This window comes from Opisthocomus hoazin, chromosome 30, assembly GCF_030867145.1.
Source record: "Opisthocomus hoazin isolate bOpiHoa1 chromosome 30, bOpiHoa1.hap1, whole genome shotgun sequence".
Classification (NCBI taxonomy): domain Eukaryota; kingdom Metazoa; phylum Chordata; class Aves; order Opisthocomiformes; family Opisthocomidae; genus Opisthocomus; species Opisthocomus hoazin.
Window position 1 is genome coordinate 4,025,883 of NC_134443.1, and position 18,525 is coordinate 4,044,407.

General features: G+C 73.5%; 3 protein-coding genes across 3 annotated transcripts; all 3 read left to right on the forward strand.

The window, feature by feature from the left end:
* Positions 1 to 4,563: 4,563 nt before the first annotated feature.
* RORC (RAR related orphan receptor C) lies at positions 4,564 to 9,431 on the forward strand. The gene is made up of 8 exons (XM_075445288.1): positions 4,564 to 4,667; positions 4,968 to 5,306; positions 6,349 to 6,470; positions 6,531 to 6,663; positions 7,491 to 7,598; positions 7,677 to 7,787; positions 8,085 to 8,194; positions 9,273 to 9,431. Exons 1-8 carry the CDS (start codon positions 4,655 to 4,657, stop codon positions 9,429 to 9,431), a joined length of 1,095 nt encoding a protein of 364 aa, XP_075301403.1. The 5' UTR covers positions 4,564 to 4,654.
* Positions 9,432 to 10,947: 1,516 nt separating this feature from the next.
* TDRKH (tudor and KH domain containing) lies at positions 10,948 to 14,370 on the forward strand. Its single transcript, XM_075445183.1, has 11 exons — positions 10,948 to 11,162; positions 11,324 to 11,430; positions 11,550 to 11,739; positions 11,927 to 12,352; positions 12,698 to 12,864; positions 12,948 to 13,120; positions 13,325 to 13,389; positions 13,480 to 13,631; positions 13,754 to 13,855; positions 13,970 to 14,042; positions 14,165 to 14,370. Exons 1-11 carry the CDS (start codon positions 11,039 to 11,041, stop codon positions 14,209 to 14,211), a joined length of 1,626 nt encoding a protein of 541 aa, XP_075301298.1. The 5' UTR covers positions 10,948 to 11,038; the 3' UTR covers positions 14,212 to 14,370.
* Positions 14,371 to 14,758: 388 nt separating this feature from the next.
* MRPL9 (mitochondrial ribosomal protein L9) lies at positions 14,759 to 18,337 on the forward strand. Its single transcript, XM_075445290.1, is given in 8 exon segments — positions 14,759 to 14,881; positions 15,140 to 15,299; positions 15,581 to 15,702; positions 16,050 to 16,100; positions 16,501 to 16,602; positions 16,995 to 17,078; positions 18,085 to 18,130; positions 18,133 to 18,337. Coding segments are annotated over 8 exon segments (768 nt in total). The 3' UTR covers positions 18,213 to 18,337.
* Positions 18,338 to 18,525: the final 188 nt, after the last annotated feature.

Here is an 18,525-nt window from a genome sequence, read left to right on the forward strand (position 1 = left end):
ACACGCGTGCGAGCGTGCACAGGAGCATGCCCGCGCGCGTGCATGTGTGACATGACATGACAGGAGCTGCCGGGGGCCGTGTGTGTCAGCGTCACGTGTGTTTTACCGCTCACACAGGCGTGCTGGCACACGTTACAGCACCATCATGCGTGTTGCGGCATGTGCAGGCGTGTGTAGGGACGTGTGTGTGGCGAGCGCGGTGTAACTGCGTGTGCACTCACCGCGGCGTCTGTGCGTGCGTGTCACGGCGCGTCGCTGCATGCACACACATGTTAGAGCGTGTTGCTGCCTGTGCACACACGTCATGGTGCGCACACGTGTTGCGGTGTGTAAACCCGCGTTGCGGGGCACCGTGGCGTGTGCGGCTGCGGCACACGGCCCCGGCTGCCCGTGCACGGGCCGTGGCGTGCACGCGTGTCGCAGGGCACACATGCGTGTCGCGGGGTGTGCACGCATGTTGTGGGGCGTGTGTGCGTGTCGCCGCGTGTCGCCGCGTGTCCCGGCGGTGCCGTGGCGCGGGGCAGCCCGTTTCCCCGCCGCGGGCTCCCGGGGGCGCGGGACCCCCCCACCCATGGGTGCCCCCGCGCACCTGCGGGCCGGGCGCGCGCCCTTAGATGTGGTGGGGGGTGGCAGCTGCGCGGGGCCGGCGCAGGTGACACGGGCGGGGACACGGACGGCGACACGCAGGTGGCCCCGCTGCCGTGCAGCCCCCCCCGCCCCCCCGCCTTGGCGCTGGGGAAACGGGGGCAGGGTGCCAGCACCCCGGGGTGCCGGGGTCCCCGGGGGTCCCCTCCTTCCCCTCCGTGTCCTGGTGTGTCGGCCTGTGCCGTGACGTGACGTGTCCGCCCGTGCCATGGCGTGTTTTGCCGTGACGCCGCGCCGGGGGGGTCGGGAGCGCCAGGCCGTCCCCCCGCCCTGGGGACACTGGGTGCTGGTGGGGCCAGCGGGTCCCCGTGGGGCTGGGGGTGCTGGGGGGGGGATGGGAACTGGGGGGTGCTGGGGGGTGTTCGTAGGTGCATGATGGGTGTTCATGGGTGCTGGTGGATGCTGGTGGATACTGGTCTGTGCTGGTAGGTGCATGGCGGGTGTTCATGGGTGCTGGGGGTGCTGGGGGGTGCTGGGAGTGAGGACAGGTTTTTGTGGCTGCTGGTGGGTGCTGGGGAGGCCGACAGGTACCGGTGGGTGCCCGCGGGGCTGGGGGGTGTTCGTGGGTGCTGGTGGGTGCTGGTGGATACTGGTGTGTGCTGGTAGGTGCATGTAGGGTGTTCATGGGTGCTGGGGGGGGTTGGAGGGTGCTGGTGGGTGCTGGTGGGGCTGGCAGGTCCCAGTGGGTGCCATTGGGGTGGGGGATGCTGGGGAGTACTGGGAGTGATGTTGGGTGTTCATGGCTGCTGGTGGGGCTGAGGGGTACTGGTAGGTGCTGGGGGGTACTGGGAGTTAAGACGGGTGTTCATGGGTGCTGGTGGATGCTGGGGGGGGCTAAGGGGTACCAGTGGGTGCTGGTGGGTGCTGGGGGGGCTGAGGGGTACCAGTGGGTGCTGGTGGATGCTGGGGGAGCTGAGGGGTACCAGTGGGTGCTGGTGGGTGCTGGGGGGGCTAAGGGGTACCAGTGGGTGCTGGTGGGTTCTGGGGGGGGCTGAGGGGTACCAGTGGGTGCTGGTGGGTGCTGGGGGGGCTAAGGGGTACCAGTGGGTGCTGGTGGGTGCTGATGCGGCTGACGGGCACCGGTGGGTGCTGGTGGGTGCTGGTGGGGCTAAGGGGTACCAGTGGGTGCTGGTGGGTGCTGGGGGGGGCTGAGGGGTACCAGTGGGTGCTGGTGGGTGCTGGGGGGGCTAAGGGGTACCAGTGGGTGCTGGTGGGTGCTGATGCGGCTGACGGGCACCGGTGGGTGCTGGTGGGTGCTGGGGGGGCTAAGGGGTACCAGTGGGTGCTGGTGGGTGCTGGGGGGGCTAAGGGGTACCAGTGGGTGCTGGTGGGTGCTGATGCGGCTGACGGGCACCGGTGGGTGCTGGTGGGTGCTGGTGGGGCTAAGGGGTACCAGTGGGTGCTGGTGGATGCTGGGGGAGCTGAGGGGTACCAGTGGGTGCTGGTGGGTGCTGGGGGGGCTAAGGGGTACCAGTGGGTGCTGGTGGGTGCTGATGCGGCTGACGGGCACCGGTGGGTGCTGGTGGGTGCTGGGGGGGCTAAGGGGTACCAGTGGGTGCTGGTGGGTGCTGGGGGGGCTGAGGGGTACCAGTGGGTGCTGGTGGGTGCTGGGGGGGCTAAGGGGTACCAGTGGGTGCCGGTGGATGCTGATGCGGCTGACGGGCACCGTTGGGTGCCCACGTTGCTGGCGGGTGCCCGCCGGCGCGGGTGGGTGCCGTGGGAGCGGCGGGTGCCGGCGGGGAGGCGTGGGGCCGGGCGAGACCTCGTCGACCTCTCGCCGCCGGTTCCCGGCAGGAGCAGCACCCGAAAGCGGCGGCGCTTCCTGGCAGCCGCCGGCACCGTTGAGTAATGCGGGTGCCGGGGCGCGGGGCTGAGTCAACGCGCCGAATTCCCAGGGCCCCCCGGCCCGCGTCGCCGCGGGGGTCCCCGGTGCCCGGCCGCCAGCGCCGGATGCGAGGGCGGCCGCCGGGCCCCAAAACTGGGGCGGGTGGAAAAAGCCGACGAAGCGGATTCGGCCTCGGGAGGAAGAGGTGCGGGCGTGCGCACGCGTGTGCGCGCGTGAAGGAGCGGCTGCGTGCGGGCGCGAGGGCGCGAGGGCGCGCGGGATCGGGTGGCGGCGTCGGCCGACGCGTCCCAGCCTGCGCGAGCAGCCCCGAGCGGGCGTGAGCACGCGCAGGCGGGCGCTGGCGTGTGCAAGGACACACGAGCGTGCATGAGAATTTGTGGATGTGTTCAAGTGTGCAGGAACGCGTGCAAGCGTGGGCAAGCGTGGGCAAGCGTGGGCAAGCGTGCAGCAGCGTTGCACAGCGCCTCGCAGCCTTGCACAAGCACATGCAAGCGTGCCCACGCGTGTGCGTGTGACTGGGGGCTGCGCGTGTGCCCACGCGTGCCCAAGGGTGTGCGTGTGACTGGGGGCTGCGCGTGTGCCCACGCGTGCCCAAGGGTGTGCGTGTGACTGGGGGCTGCGCGTGTGCCCACGCGTGCCCAAGGGTGTGCGTGTGACTGGGGGCTGCGCGTGTGCCCACGCGTGCCCAAGGGTGTGCGTGTGACTGGGGGCTGCGCGTGTGCCCGAGCGTGCCACACGTGTCCCAGCCCCCCTGTGTCTGAACGACCGCCCGCCGGCGTGCAGCAGCGTGCCCGTACCGTGTGTGAGCGCACACGCGTGTGCAAGCACAAGGAGGGTGCTGGGGCACGTCTGAGCATGCACAAGCGTGTGCAAGGGTGCGCGGAGGTGCGGGGCAGCAGGCGGGGGCCAAGAGCCCTCGGGTGGGTGGGGGTCCTCCCCGGTGTCCCCAGCCCTGGTGTCCCCTTGGCTCTGCTGTCCCCCACTCCCACGGCTCGGGGTCCCCGTGACCGCGCCCGCGGGCCCCTGCCCCCCGGTGCCGGGCCGTGCCGGGGCGGCGGGCGCCTTCCTGCGAGGTGGGGCCGTGTCCCAGTTGCGGCTTCGCCGGCGCTCGCTGCCGCTGCGGTTTCGGCAGCCCCCGGCGTCCGGCAGGGCCCACCCTGCCCGGGGCACCCCTGGGCTCGCGGGGGGTCCCCAGCCCGCAGGGGACGTCAGGGTGCCACGGGGAGCCAGAGCTGCTGCGGGAGCCCGCGGGGACCCGGCGCGCTCACGGGGGGCGCGGGAGCCCGTGGGTGACCCCTGGGTCCATGGGGGACAGCGATGTCCGTAGGGGACACGTGAGCCCACGGGGTCCCGGTGACAACGCGGGAGGCAGGCGCGGTCCCAGAGAGGAGACGGGGTCCCACGGGGCCTCGGGAGCCTGCGGGGTTACGTGGGGACCCGGCGGGGACGTGTGAGCCCACGGTGGCCACGGGAGCCCACATGGTGACACGCGAACCTGTGCGGGACACGCAAGCCTGTCGGGGATGCAGGGTCCCGTAGGCACCGCGTGAGCCCGTGGGGGACGCGGGGTCCCGTAGGCACCGTGGGGACCCATTGGGGACGCGGGGTCCCACAGGCACCGCGTGAGCCCGTGGGGGACGTGGGGTCCCGTAGGCACCGTGGGGACCCATTGGGAACGTGGGGTCCCACAGGCACCGCGTGAGCCCGTGGGGGACACGGGGTCCTGTAGGCACTGCGTGAGCCCATCGGGGACGCGGAGCCCCCAGGGGACACGTGAGGCCAGGGCGAGCGCGCGAGGCCACCGCCGCCACGCATGGTCCCAGGCGCCAGGCGAGCGCGGGGGTCCCCGGGGCGCGCGCCCACGCCGCCGCTCCCGCCCGCAGCCCACATCGAGGTGATCCCCTGCAAGATCTGCGGGGACAAGTCCTCGGGGATCCACTACGGCGTCATCACCTGCGAGGGCTGCAAGGTGGGGCCGGGGCGCGGGCGGCGGGGCAGGGTGCGGGGCGCGGCGTGGCGCTGACCCCCGCGCAGGGCTTTTTCCGGCGCAGCCAGCAGAGCAGCCTGAGCTACGCCTGCAGCCGCCAGCAGAACTGCCCCATCGACCGCGCCAGCCGCAACCGCTGCCAGCACTGCCGCCTCCAGAAGTGCCTGCGCCTCGGCATGTCGCGCGACGGTGGGTGCCCGCGCGGCCCCCCGCCCCGCAGCGTGTACCCCCCCAGCCCCGCACCCGGGCGCTCCCGCCGGCTGCGCCCCGGGCTGGGGGTCCGCGGCGTCGGCGGGAGGAAGCGTCGTGGCCGTGGGCGCGCCCGGAGGAAGCGGGGTGGTGGGAGCCGCTGCGGCACGCGCCTGGGGCCGGAAAGCCCCGGTGCCACGGCTATGTAGGTCGCGGGGAGCCGGGCCGGCGCGCGCACGCGGACACGCGTGTGGCACGTGTGTGGCACGCGTGTCCCCCAGCGCCGCCGCCTCCCCGCAGCCGTCAAGTTCGGCCGCATGTCCAAGAAGCAGCGGGACCGGCTGCACGCCGAGGTGCAACAGCAGCTGGAGCAGCGGCAGCGGGAGCGGGCGGCCGAGGGGGGTCCCGCCGGCACCCTGGGGCTGCCGGGGTGCCGGGGCCACCCGCCGACCCCCGCCAGCACCCACCACGGCGCGCCGGAGGGCAGGGCCGGCCCCACGGCGGAGGGGGAGCCGGGGCGGCCAGAGGGCACCGAGCGGGGCCCGGGTGGGGACGGGGACAGGGACGGTCTCGACTTCTACCCCCACCCCGATGTCGGCAGCCTCCTGGAGTCACCCGCAGCCTCCGGCGCAGAGATTGGTGAGTCGCTGGGTGCCACGCGCCCGTGGGACCTGGCTCCGTCACCCGTGGGTGCTCGGTGGTGGTGGGACCTGGCTCCATCACCATGGGTGCTCGGTGGTGGTGGGACATGGCTCCGTCATCCATGGGTGCTCAGTGGTGGTGGGACCTGGCTCCATCACCCATGGGTGCTCAATGATTGTGGGACCTGGCTCCATCACCCGTGGGTGGTCAGTGGTGGTGGGACCTGGCTCCATCACCATGGGTGCTCGGTGGTGGTGGGACATGGCTCCGTCATCCATGGGTGCTCAGTGGTGGTGGGACCTGGCTCCATCACCCATGGGTGCTCAATGATTGTGGGACCTGGCTCCATCACCCGTGGGTGGTCAGTGGTGGTGGGACATGGCTCCATCACCCATGGGTGCTCAGTGGTGGTGGGACCTGGCTCCATCACCCGTGGGTGCTCAATGATTGTGGGACCTGGCTCCATCACCCGTGGGTGGTCAGTGGTGGTGGGACATGGCTCCGTCACCCGTGGGTGCTCAGTGGTGGTGGGACCTGGCTCCACCACCCGTGGGTGCTCAATGATTGTGGGACCTGGCTCCACCACCCGTGGGTGGTCAGTGGTGGTGGGACCTGGCTCCACCACCTGTGGGTGCTCAATGATTGTGGGACCTGGCTCCACCACCCGTGGGTGGTCAGTGGTGGTGGGACATGGCTCCATCACCCATGGGTGCTCAGTGGTGGTGGGACCTGGCTCCACCACCCATGGGTGCTCGGTGGTGGTGGGACCTGGCTCCATCACCCGTGGGTGGTCAGTGGTGGTGGGACATGGCTCCATCACCCGTGGGTGCTCGGTGGTGGTGGGACCTGGCTCCATCACCCGTGGGTGGTCAGTGGTGGTGGGACCTGGCTCCACCACCCGTGGATGGTCAATGGTGGTGAGCCCTGGCTCCATCACTCGTGGGTGCTCGGTGGCAGTGCTGGGACCTTGCCCCTGGGGGACACGGTCAGGGGCTGCCTGCCCCGTCCTGCCCCCGAGCCCCGTCGCCCGTCCCCGCAGAGCACCTCACCCAGAACGTCCTCAAGTCCTACCGGGAGACGTGCCAGCTGCGCGCCGAGGAGCTGCAGCTGCGGCGCTGGGACACCTTCTCGCGCGAGGAGGTCTGCGCCTACCAGCGGCAGGTGAGGCGGCGGGGTGGGGCGCGGGCCGCGGAGGGGCCCAGGGTGACGGCGGCTCCGCAGTCGATGCAGGACATGTGGCAGCGCTGCGCCGCGCGCGTCACCGAGGCCATCCAGCACGTCGTCGAGTTCGCCAAGCGCCTGCGCGGCTTCATGGACCTCTGCCAGAACGACCAGATCGTCCTCCTCAAAGCAGGTACGGGGCCACCGCCGCCCCAATGCGGGGCCACCGCGGCCCCCGGCCCCAGCCCGGGGCCACCATGTCCCCCATCCCCAACCCGGGGCCACCCCGTCCCCATCCCCAACCCGGGGCCACCCCGTCCCCCATCTCCAACCCAGGGCCACCAAGTCCGCCATCCCCATCCCCAGGGCCACCATGTCCCCCATCCCCAACCTGGGACCACCATGTCCCCTGTCCCCAGCCCCAGGGCTACCGTGTCCCCTGGCCCCATCCCCAGGGCTACCACGTCCCCCATCCCCAGCCCAGGACCACCATGTCCCCCATCCCCAGGGCTGCCCCATGCCCCATCCCCAACCCGGAGCCACCATGTCCCCCAGCCCCAACCCCAGGGCCACCCCGTGCCCCATCCCCAACGCAGGACCACCATGTTCCCCGTCCCCAGCCCCAGCGCTACCGCGTCCCCCGGCCCCAGCCCCAGGGCTGCCCTGTCCCCCATCCCCAACCCAGGACCACCCCGTCCTCAGCCCCGTGGTCCCCGCTGCCCCCGTCCCCCCAGCTCAGGTGTCCCTGGGCGATGGGCTGCTCTGGTGCCATCGGTGGGGGGGGACAGTCCCTGCAGGGTGCCATGGCCCCGTCGGAGGTGGCGGTCCCCAAGGGTGGGGTGGTTGCCGAGGGCTGGGGTGGTCACGTCGCGGGGTGGCCGTCCCTGCTGGGGTCCCACCGGGGAGGTGACAGTCCCCAGGGCTGGTGCCACGCGGGCACCGACCCAGCCTGAGCTGCGGCACCGCGGGGCCCCGTGTCCCCGGTGCCACCGTCCCCGTCCCGCTGCCGGGCGGCGGCAGGCGCCATGGAGGTGGTGCTGGTGCGCATGTGCCGAGCCTTCAACTCCGACAACCGGACCGTCTTCTTCGAGGGCAAGTACGCCGGCGCCGAGCTCTTCCGATCCCTGGGTAGGACCAGGGACGCGGGGGGACACGGGGGGACACGGGGGGACGCGGGGGGACACGCGGTGACCAGGCTCCCCCCAGGCTGCCACGAGCTCATCGGCTCCATCTTCGACTTCGCCCAGAGCCTCTGCGCTCTGCACTGCTCGGAGAGCGAGGTGGCCTTCCTCAGCGCCCTCGTCCTCGTCAACGCCGGTGAGGGACCCCCAGCCCCCGTGTGCCCCCCGTCCCCGTGTCCCCCCCCACCCCGCAGGAGCCCGAGCGAGGCTTTTGCCCATCGCTGTCCCCATGCTTGTCCATCCCCACCCATCCCCATCCTGTCCCTGTCCCCATCCCTTCCCTGCCCCAATCTCTGTCCCCGTGCCCATCCCACCCCTGTCCCCATCTTCTCCCTGTCCCTGTCCCCATCCCATCCCTGTCCATCCCTGTCCCTGTGCCCATCCCATCCCGTCGGTCCCGGTCCCCACGGCCCGCCGTGTCCCCTGTCCCCAGGCCGGCCGTGGCTGCAGGAGCAGGCGAAGGTGGCCCGGCTGCAGGGACGCCTGGAGCTGGCCTTCCGCGTCCTGCTGCGCCGGACCCAGCGCGAGGGGCTCCTGGCCCGGGTGAGCCGCGGGGATGGGGACAGGGACGGGCATGGCACAGGACAGGGACGGGGACAGGGATGGGGATGGGGATGGGATGAAGTGGGATGGGGACAGGGACAGGGATGGGACAGGATGGGGACAGAGATGGGATGGGATGGGGACAAGGACAAGGATGGGGACAGGGATAGGATGGGGACAGGGATGGGGACAGGGATGGGGATGGGGATGGGATGAGGTGGGATGGGGACAGAAACAGGGATGGGACAGGATGGGGACGGGGATGGGGACAGGGATGGGATGGGATGGGGACAAGGACAAGGATGGGGACAGGGATAGGATGGGGACAGGGATAGGGACAGGGATGGGGATGGGGATGGGATGAGGTGGGATGGGGACAGGAACAGGGATGGGACAGGATGGGGACGGGGATGGGGACAGGGATGGGATGGGATGGGGACAAGGACAAGGATGGGGACAGGGATAGGATGGGGACAGGGATGGGGACAGGGATGGGGATGGGGATGGGATGAGGTGGGATGGGGACAGGAACAGGGATGGGACAGGATGGGGACGGGGATGGGGACGGGGATGGGGACAGGGATGGGATGGGATGGGGACAAGGACAAGGATGGGGACAGGGATAGGATGGGGACAGGGATGGGGACAGGGATGGGGATGGGGATGGGATGAGGTGGGATGGGGACAGGAACAGGGATGGGACAGGATGGGGATGGGGACAGGGATGGGGATGGGACAGGACGGGGACAAGGACGGGGACGGGGACAGGGACAGGGATGTGATGGGATGGGGACGGGGATGAGATGGGGACAGGGACAGGGACAGCCCAGGGATGGGAGGGCACGGGGATGGGGACGGGGACGGGATGGGGACGGGGGCCGCCAGGGGCGCAGGGTGCCCTGCGTGACACGCGTGTCCCCTCCGTGTGTGTGCCGCGTGCGTCCCCTCCCCGTGCGGGACACGCGTCCCCTCTGTGCGCCCTGTCTGTCCCGTCCCCGTGACGCGCGTCCCCGCCGCGGGAGCCGTGCGCGGTGCGCGTCGCGGGCGTCCGGCGGTGACGGCCGCGTGTCCCCGCCAGCTGCCGCCGCCGTCGCGCCTGCGGGCGCTGTGCGCGCAGCACGTGGAGCAGCTCCAGGCCTTCCGGCGCCTGCACCCCGCGGCGCTGCCTGCCGCCTTCCCCCCGCTCTACCGCGAGCTCTTCGCCGCCGAGGCCGAGCCCCCCGCCAGCGCCCGCTGAGCCCCCGGCGCCTCGCCCGGACCCCCCGCGCCGCCCCGGCCCCCGCCGACGCTCTGGCACCCGGCGGTGGTCTGGCACCCGGAGCGGCTCCATCACCCGGGGAGGATCCATCGCCCAGTGACACTCCGTCACCCGGGGATGCTCTGTCACCCGGCGGTGGTCTGGCACCTGGAGGGACTCCATCACCCAGTGACGCTCCATCACCCAGTGACGCTCCATCACCCAGTGAGGCCCCATCCCCCAGCAAAGTGTCATCGTGTGGTGACGCTCCGTCAGCCGGCGATGGTCTGGCACCCGGAGGAGCTCCATCACCTGGTGATGCTCCGTCACCTGGCGAGGCTCCGTCACCCAGTGAGGGTCCATCACCTGTCAGGGCTCCGTGGCTCGGGGACGCTCCGTCACCCAGCCATGCCCTGTCACCCGGAGCAGCTCCGTCGCCCGGTGATGCTCCATCACAGAGCAGTGCCCCATCGCCCGGGGAGGCTCCGTGACCTGGGGAGCCTCCATCGCCCATCGAGGCTCCGTCACCCATCAGGGCTCCGTCGCCCGGTGACACTCCACGGCCCATCACCCGTGGGTGCCCCATCACCCTTGGGTGCCCCTTCGCCCGGGGGCGTCTCCTCCTGACCGGGGGACAACCCCTCGCCCGCGGGTACCGTGTCTCCAGGGGTGCCCCCCCCCCCCCCCCCCGTGGGGCAGTTCGGGGGCCCCGGGGCTCGGCCCCACCGGGGCTGGACATCGGCCCCCCCGGGATGTCCCACGGCCGCAGACACGCGTGGGGGGGGCGGGGGGCCCGGCGGGGGGGCGGGGGGAGCGGCGGGGGGGCCCGGCTGCTGGAATAAAGGCGTCTGCGGGGGATGGCGCGTCCGTGGGCTATGTCACGGGGGGAGCGGCGGCGCGGGGGGTGACACGGGGGGGTGACCCCGGGTGACGGGGGGGGGGTGACACGGGGGGGTGACGGGGGGTGACACGGGGGGGGTGACCCCGTGTGACGGGGGGGGGGTGACAGCGGGCGGTGCCGGGGGTGACCCCGGGTGGCTCCGGGAGCGTGGACGAAGCGCGAGCCGCGCCCCGCCCCCCGGGACCCCACGGCCACGCCGCGAGGGGCGCTGGGGAGCGCGGCAGAGCCCCTCCCCGCCCGCCCTACGGGACCCCCCGCCTGTCACTCACTGCTCGGGGCGGGCCCGAGCCCCCGCTGCTGCTCGCTGACTGGCTCCAGCCGTCCGCCGCGCGGCGCGGATTGGCCGCTTTATTCCCAGGCAGGTGCTGCCGCCCCGCCTCCTCACCCCTTTTCCTCCCTCCCCCTCCTGTGGGAGGTGGTCCAGGGATTGGCCACCTCCCCTCCGGCGGCGATTGGTGGGGCGGGGAGGAGCGGCGCTATGATTGGAGCGGGGCGGGGGGGCGGGGCCGGCGGCGGCTGGGCGCGGGAGGCGGCGGGCGTGGGGCCGGGGCCGGGGGCCGGGGCCGGGGCCGGGGCCGGGGCCGGGGCCGGGGCCGGGGCCGGGGCCGGGGCCGGGGCCGGGGCCGGGTGGGAGGCGGCGGGGTGTGCCCGACAACGGGGCCAGGGAGCCGCTCCCGGTGAGCCCGGCCCTCGCCAGGCCGCGGGGATGACGGCGGAGCGGGGCTGCCGGCCCGGGCTGACCGCGCTGCAGAAGGCCGCGCTGCTGCTGGGCGTCCCGGCCAGCGCCGCCGTCCTCTACATCCTGTTCCGCCGGTACCGGGAGAGCCGAGGTGGGCGCCGCGGCCCCCGCCGTGCGCGGGTGACCGCCCGGGGGGGAGCGGGGGCTGCTGGCGGGGCTCGGCCGCGCTGGGCCTCCATGGGGCCGCTGGCGACCCCGGCGCGGCGGGGCCGGCGCGGGGCCGCCGGGCTGACCCCGCCGCTCGGCCCGCAGAGGAGCGGCCGGCCTTCGTGGGCACCGAGGAGCTGGAGGTGGAGGTGCGCGTGCCCCGGACGGCCGTGAAGTCCATCATCGGGCGGAGGGGAGCCACCGTCAAGAAGGTGAGGGGTGCCGGGGGGTCGCGGGGCGGCTGGGGGGGCCGGGCGGCTCCTGCGGGACGCTCACTGGGAGCCCCGTGCATGGGGGCTGGCGGCCGGTCCCCCTCACCCTGTGCCCGCAGCTGAGCCAGGAGACGGGCGCTCGCATCGACGTGGAGGGAGACGGCGAGGGCGAGGAGACGGCGCTGCTGATCTCGGGCTCCCCCGGACAAGTCTGCCGGGCGAAAGCCGCCGTGCACCGGATCGTGACGGAGAGCGTCCCCGTGTCGGAGCAGCTCTGTGTGCCCCAGAGAGCCGTCGGCAGGATCATCGGTACCGGGGAGGCAGGGACCGCGGGAGGTGTCACCCCTTCACCCACGGCAGTGGCACAAACGCCCAAAGCCCTGGCTGCCCTGAGCATGTCGGCGCCGGCGAGCCGCTCAGGTTCCCTGCGGCACAGAGGCCGGCTCCGGCCCTGAGCCCGCTCGGCCTCGGTTTCCCAGGGCTCTGTCTCCCGCAGGCCGGGGCGGCGAGACGGTGCGGGGCATCTGCCGCAGCTCGGGGGCCACAGTGCTCTGCGAGCGCGAGGCCGACGCTGGGCTGGCCCCCGTCCGGGTCATCCAGCTCTCGGGGACGCAGAAGGAGGTGGCAGCCGCCAAGAAGCTCATCATGGAGAAGCTGCTGGAGGACGACGCCTTCCGGAAGGAGCTGGCCCAGTCGACGGCGACGCGGTGCCAGCGCAAGCAGCCCCTGGGCATCCGGCGGGAGCCGGAGCCGCTCGCCAACGGGATGCCGGAGCACGGGGATGAGGACGGGCGCTGGTCCTGGGGCGAGGGCTCGCTCCTGGGCCCGGCCGCCTTGGAGGAGCTGGAGGATGAGAGCGAGGAGCTGGAGGAGCTGGAGGAGCCGGCGGCAGAGCCTGACGTGGCAGTGCCGAAATTTGAGGGTAAGGGAAGCATTTGTGTTGTCCCCGGGGTGCAACGTTTGCTCAGGTCCCTTGGGGCCTGCGGTGCTGGCAGCCGTGGTGCCGGCGCCGGGTCACCTGCGGCATTGTCCCTGACCCACGCCCCGTGTCCCTGCTCCGGGCGGCGACGTGGCCGGAGCCGAGGCCGGGCGGGACGGCTCAGCCACGTCCTCGGCTCTTGCCGGCGTCGTTCGTCCTGCGGGTGGTCCCAGACGGTCTCTGCGAGCGGGGTCTGTGCGTCGGCTTCTCCCCGTCTCTGCGGGGGGCTGGGGGGCCCTCGCCCACCCCGTCCGGCTCTCACCAGGGCTCCCCGTGCCTCTCCCCTAGTTCCCAGCCCCGACTTCAGCTTCCACGCCGACGAGCACCTGGAAGTTTACGTCTCTGCTGCGGAAAACCCCCACCACTTCTGGATCCAGCTCATCGGGCAGCGCAGCCTGCAGCTGGACAAGCTGACGGCCGAGATGCGGCACTACTACCAGAGCAGCGGCCGCGCGGTGAGACCCCCGGCGCCGGCCTGGCGTCCCCCCATGCCTCCCCTCACCCTCCCGGGGCCCTCACCCGCCCTGTCCCTCCCCAGGCAGAGCTCCTGGCTGTCCAGGCAGGGGACATCGTGGCCGCTCCCTACATGGACAGCAGCGACTGGTACCGAGCCCGCGTCCTGGGCACGCTGGACAACGGCAACTTGGACCTGTACTACGTGGATTTTGGGGACAACGGGGAGGCCCCTCGCGAGGCGCTGCGGGCCCTGCGGTGAGTCGGGGGGACAGCGGGGACCTGGCGTAGCGTCCTGGGGAGCCGGCGGCGGGGTGAGGGCCGGGGCTGCACTGCCGGAGCAGGGAGCCGAGGTGCCGCGGGGCTCTGGGCCGGCGGCCGGGCGGGCTGGCCGCGCCGGGAGAGCCGGCAGCTCCAGTGCCATGGCAGCGGGGGGGTTTTCTCTCTCTCTCTCCCTGCCAGGAGCGACTTCCTGAGCCTGCCCTTCCAGGCCATCGAGTGCAGCCTGGCCGGCGTCGCGCCCGCTGGTGAGCGGGGTCAGGGGGCTGGGGCTGGGCCCCTTCCCCACCGCCGGTGCCCCTGACCCGGGCTCCGCTGCCCTCGCTGCCCCCCCGCAGGGGACGAGTGGGAAGAGGCGGCCCTGGAGGCCTTTGACCGGCTCACCCACTGCGCCCTGTGGCAGCCGCTCATGGCAAAGATCTCCAGCTACGTCCAGTCCGGGCTCTGCGCCCGGCCCCGTGTCCGGCTCTACGACGCCCAGCACGGGGAGGTGAGCCCCGAGCCCTGGCCCCTCCCGGGCGCGTCCTGCCCCCCCCGGCTCCCCTGAGCCCCCTGCTCCCCCAAGCCCCCTGGCTCTGTCAGCCCCCGGCTCCCCGTCCCCTTTCCCCGCAGAACCTGGACATCGGTGCGGAGCTGGTGCGGCTGGGCTACGCCGTCCCCTGCGCCCAGGAGGAGGAGGAAGGGCTGGCGCAGGAGCCCGCGCCGCAGACCCCGGTGAGCGGGCCCAGAGCCGGTGGTGCCGCGGAGCAGCGCGGGGGACGTCTCCTCGCTGCCCCGGCGCCGTCGCGGTCTCCTCGCGGATGGTGAGCCCGGCTCTTCCGCCCCCAGGAGCACGGCGCTGGCGCCTCGCTCGAGAGCCTTGGTGGGACCCCCCGGCCCCCGTCCGGCGTCAGCCTCGCGGGTGAGCCTCGTGCCGGCGGCCACGCCCTGCACCCATGTCCCCCGGGACATGTGGCCGATGTTGGGGGTGGGGCGGGAGCTCCCCGGAGCCTCACCCCGCCTGCTCCCCCCGCCTCCCCGCAGACGCAGCCTCCGGCGGCAGCGGTGACGGCGCAGTGACGGCGCGGTGACGCTGAGGGGCTCGTGGTGACACTGAGGGGCTCGTGGTGACACCGAGGGGTCCGTCTCCCGGGGACCAGCCCCGGAGCTTCGGTGCCGGTTCCCCTCCCAGTTTGGCGTTAAATGGTTTCCCCGGTGTCGGGACTGGTTCAATAAAGGCCTCGTTCGCAGCTCCCGCTCCCCGCGCTGGGGGGGTCCCGGGGGGGCCGCGGGCGGTGAGCGGGGACCGGCCAGGGGAGAACGGGGACCGGGGGGCGCCCCCCATTCACCAGGGGTCCCTCGCTGCGGGGTGAAGCGGGGTCCCGGGGCCAGCACGGCGGGGTCCGGGGTACCGGGGGGAGTCTGGGGGCAGCGGGCATCCCCCGGGGGGGGTCGGGGAGGGGGGTTCCGGTGACCGGCCACGGCGGGGCTCTGCTGCGCAGGCGCGCGGCGGGCAGCCCGCGGGCCGGGGGGGGAGGGGGTCCGGCGGCGCAGGCGCGCGGCGGGACAGCCCCGCGGGGTCCTTGCTCGCTGCCGCGGGGTCCTCGGGCGGGCGCCGGGAGCGGGAGGGGCGCCGCCATGTTGGGCCGGGGGGCGGCGGGGGGCTGCGGGCTGCTGGCGGGGGGCTGCGGGCTGCTGGCGGGGGGCTGCGGGCTGCTGGCGCGGGCGGCGAGCCGGGCCCTGAGCCTCAGCCACGGCCGGGTGAGCGCCGGAGGGGGGCTGCGGCTGGGCGGGGGGCGACCGGGGCTCTCCGGGGGTGCGGGGGGGGGGGGAGGCCGGGTGTCCGGTGAGGGCGTAGCGGGGGGGGGTCCGGGGTGTGTGGGCGGAGGAGCTGCTTAATGGAGCGGGGGGCTGCGGGGCTGCCCGGGGGTTGGGGGGCTGCGGGGGGCGTTGGGGATTCCTCCCCCTCGGCCGCTGCTGGCCCGGTCGCGGCCGTGGCTGAGGGCGCGGCCGGCGCAGGGGACGGTGGTGGTGGAGCGGTGGTGGCAGGTCCCGCTCAGCAAGGAGGGGCGGCAGCCGCGGCTGCACCCGCGCCGGCACCGCGTCTACCGGCTGCTGCAGGACGGCAAGCACCTGCCCAAGGAGCCGCTGGAGCTGATCCTCACCCGCGCCGTGGAGGGTGCGTCCCGCGCCGCGCTCCCCCTCGCCTCCGCCCGCCCTGGGCCGCGCAGGGGATGGGCAGGGTCCCCCCGCGGGGTCCCCTTCCCGGGGTCCGGTATTCGCCCCGCGGCCTGCGGGGTGGTGCGGGGCTGCGGAGCCCTGAGACTGGCAGCTCTGTGGTGATTTTATTCAAGCCCCCTTCGGCCGGGACCGCGGGGCTGCTGCCTGCCGGCCTGGCGCCCCGCGCGCGAGCCGAGCAGCGCTCCTCCGGCCTCGCTAGCGTCGCCGCTCTCCCCGCAGACCTGGGGAGCCGGGGGGACGTGGTCAGCGTGAAGAAGCACGTGGGTCGTAACAAGCTGCTGCCGCAGGGGCTGGCCGTCTACGCGTCGCCTGAGAACAGGAAGATGTTTGAGGAGGAGAAGGTGAGGCTGCACGAGGGGCCGCTCCCCGCCTGGCCGGGCATCTTCCCCCTGTCCGGGCTTTGAGATCCGCAGCAGGAGCGGAGGGGTCGGTTTAGAGGGGTCGGTTGCGCTTTGAGCTCGCCCCTGTGTCCCTCTGCCCACGCGGTTGTGGTTTTGTGGGCCGAGAGCTGCTCATTGTCATAGAAATACGGTCCTGCGGTGGGCCCTGCTCGTCGGTAAAGCTCTCTTCAGGGCTTGTGATGACGGGAGAGCCCGGCGGGCCCCGGCCGAGCCCTCCCCCCGGCAGCCTGCGGGCGCGTGGCGTTGCCGAGCCGTCCTGTGCCTTACTTGCGCTCCTTCCCTTGCAGCTGCGCCAGGAGGGGAAGCTGGAGGTGCTGCAGACCCAGAGCGGGGAGAGGGTGAGCGGCGCCGGTGATCCAGAGCGGCTCACGGGGGTCCCGGAGAGCGCAGACCCTCAGCCAGCACTGGTGATCCAGGGCGGCTCCTGGGGGTCCCGGAGAGCGCAGACCCTCGGCCAGCACTGGTGATCCAGGGCGGCTCCTGGGGGTCCCGGAGAGCGCAGACCCTCGGCCAGCGCTGGTGATCCAGGGCGGCTCCTGGGGGTCCCGGAGGGCGCAGACCCTCGGCCAGCACTGGTGATCCAGGGCGGCTCCCAGGGGTCCCGGAGGGCGCAGACCCTCGGCTGGCGCCTCGTGGCCCCACGGCTGCGGCTCGGGCGGGGGCTGCCTGCGTGGCTGCGCTGCCCGGCGCTGGGGCTCTGCCCGCCACGCCCCGACGCCTTCCTCCCCGCCTCCGCAGACCCTCCGCTTCCTCAGGAGCTGCCGCCTCGAGGTGGGCATGAAGAACAACGTCAAGTGGGAGCTGAACAACGAGATCGTGGCTCGCCACTTTCTCAAGAACGTGAGTGGTCCGAGCCAGCGCTGTGCTGGCCGGAGCCCTTTGCCGGCGCCGGAGCTCCTGTGTGCGAGCGGAGCCGCGGGGGTGGGGTGTGGGGGCCCGGACCCCGGGGGCGGCAGTGCCAGGGGGGTCTCGCTCGGGTTTGAGGAGCCGGCGGCGCGGCCAGGGCTGGTCGGGCTGAGCCGGGGCACGTGCCGGGAGCGGCTCAGCGGAGGCTTTGGGACCTGAGAGGGATTAGGAGAGGAAGCGGATCGGTGGGGCTGAGCTGCCGGCCTCCCCGGCACGGTGCCGGCAGCTCTGCCCTCGCCGGGCCGGGGGTCCCGGGGAGGGGCTGGGGGCTCGCTGCGGGCCCCCCGCCCCCGGCCCTCACTGCGGGGCCGCGTTCCGCTCCTCAGCTGCGGGTGTTTGTGCCTCCCCACGCGCTGAAGCTGCCGGAGGAGCCCATCACCCGGTGGGGCGAGTACTGGTGCGACGTGACGGTGAGCCAGTGGCCGCGGCCCCCCTCTCAGCGCCAGCGCGGCCCCCCCGCTGCTTGGCACCCCTGCGCCCCGGAGAGCCCGAGCCGAGCCGGCCGTGCCCGTCCTCCAGCGCGGGCTGTGAGGAGGGGAAACACTTTATTTAAACACAAACCCCCACGACCCACCGAATCCCGCCACCCCCGCGACCCGGATGGGCGAGAGCGTCTCCCGCCCCCCCCCCCCCGCTTGTATTTTGTCCTTCCTGGCCCCTCCGGGAGCGGAGCCGGCTCCGCAGCCCCCTCCCGCAGCTCCCATGCGACCCGTGCCATCGCCGCGACTCCTGGGCCCAGCTCCCGTGGTGGGCGAGGGAGGGAGGGGGCGAGGGCACCCCGCTTCTGTGCACTTCCTTCCCGCTTCCCCTCCTGCTTCCCCTCCTGCTTCCCATCCGCTTCCCTTCCCCCTTCCCCTTCCGCTTCCCCTCCCCCTTCCCCTTCCGCTTCCCCTCCCCCTTCCCATCCCGCTTCCCCTCCCCCTTCCCATCCCGCTTCCCCTCCCCCTTCCCATCCTGCTTCCCTTCCGCCTTCCCATCCCGCTTCCCCCTCCCCCTTCCCCTCCCCCTTCCCTCCCGCTTCCCTTCTGCTTCCCATCCCGCTTCCCTTCCCCCTTCCCCTCCCGCTTCCCCTCCCCCTTCCCTTCCCGCTTCCCTTCCCGCTTCCCTCCCCCTTCCCATCCCGCTTCCCCTCCCCCTTCCCATCCTGCTTCCCTTCCGCCTTCCCATCCCGCTTCCCCTCCCCCTTCCCTCCCCCTTCCCCTCCCGCTTCCCTTCTGCTTCCCTCCACTTCCCCACCTTCCCCGCTGCTCCCGGGCTCAGATCCCGGCCGGGCTGCAGCCGCCGTGGGCCTGGGCTGGGCTTGGGCAGCGCTGACGGCTCCCGGGGGCTGCGGGGCGAGGCGGGGGGTCCCGGGGGGCTGCGGGGCGAGGCGGGGGTGCCGAGGGGCCCCCCCCAACCCCCGCACGCCCCGCGCAGGTGAACGGGCTGGAGACGGTGCGGGTGCCGATGGCGGTGGTGCAGTTCTGCGGCCCCGCACCAAGCGCTACAGGCACTGGCTGGCGCAGCAGCAGGCGCGGCTGGCGGCGCGCAGGGAGCAGCTCTGAGGGGGGCCCGCGCCCCCCGACCCCCGCGCCGGCGGGGAGCGGGGGTGCCCCCGGGGCTGGCCTGTCGTGGGGGGTCGTTCCCGCGTGCCCCCCACTCCCCACCCAATAAAGGGCTCGGCGTGGTTTGCGGTGTGCTGGGGTCCCTCCCGCGGCGGGGGGGGAGTCTGTGCCCCCCGGGAAGCCTCCCCACCCCCCCCCCCCATGGCACCTTACCCGGCGTCGGCGTGGGGCCGGGGGTCTCACCGCCCGCTGCTGGGGGGAGACCCCGGGCCCCCCCCTAAGGGCGCTGCCCCCGGCCCCCCCAGCTCCGACC

What these genes read in the sequence shown, in the direction of transcription:
- RORC (XM_075445288.1), top strand. An exon ending in GATCGTCCTCCTCAAAGCAG is followed by an intron (nt 6,664 to 7,490) that starts GTACGGGGCCAC and finishes GGGCGGCGGCAG; the next exon opens with GCGCCATGGAGGTGGTGCTG. An exon ending in CGAGCTCTTCCGATCCCTGG is followed by an intron (nt 7,599 to 7,676) that starts GTAGGACCAGGG and finishes GGCTCCCCCCAG; the next exon opens with GCTGCCACGAGCTCATCGGC.
- TDRKH (XM_075445183.1), top strand. Translation starts at nt 11,039, where the DNA reads ATGACGGCGGAGCGGGGCTGCCGGCCCGGGCTGACCGCGCTGCAGAAG. An exon ending in ACCAGAGCAGCGGCCGCGCG is followed by an intron (nt 12,865 to 12,947) that starts GTGAGACCCCCG and finishes GTCCCTCCCCAG; the next exon opens with GCAGAGCTCCTGGCTGTCCA. An exon ending in AGCCCGCGCCGCAGACCCCG is followed by an intron (nt 13,856 to 13,969) that starts GTGAGCGGGCCC and finishes TTCCGCCCCCAG; the next exon opens with GAGCACGGCGCTGGCGCCTC.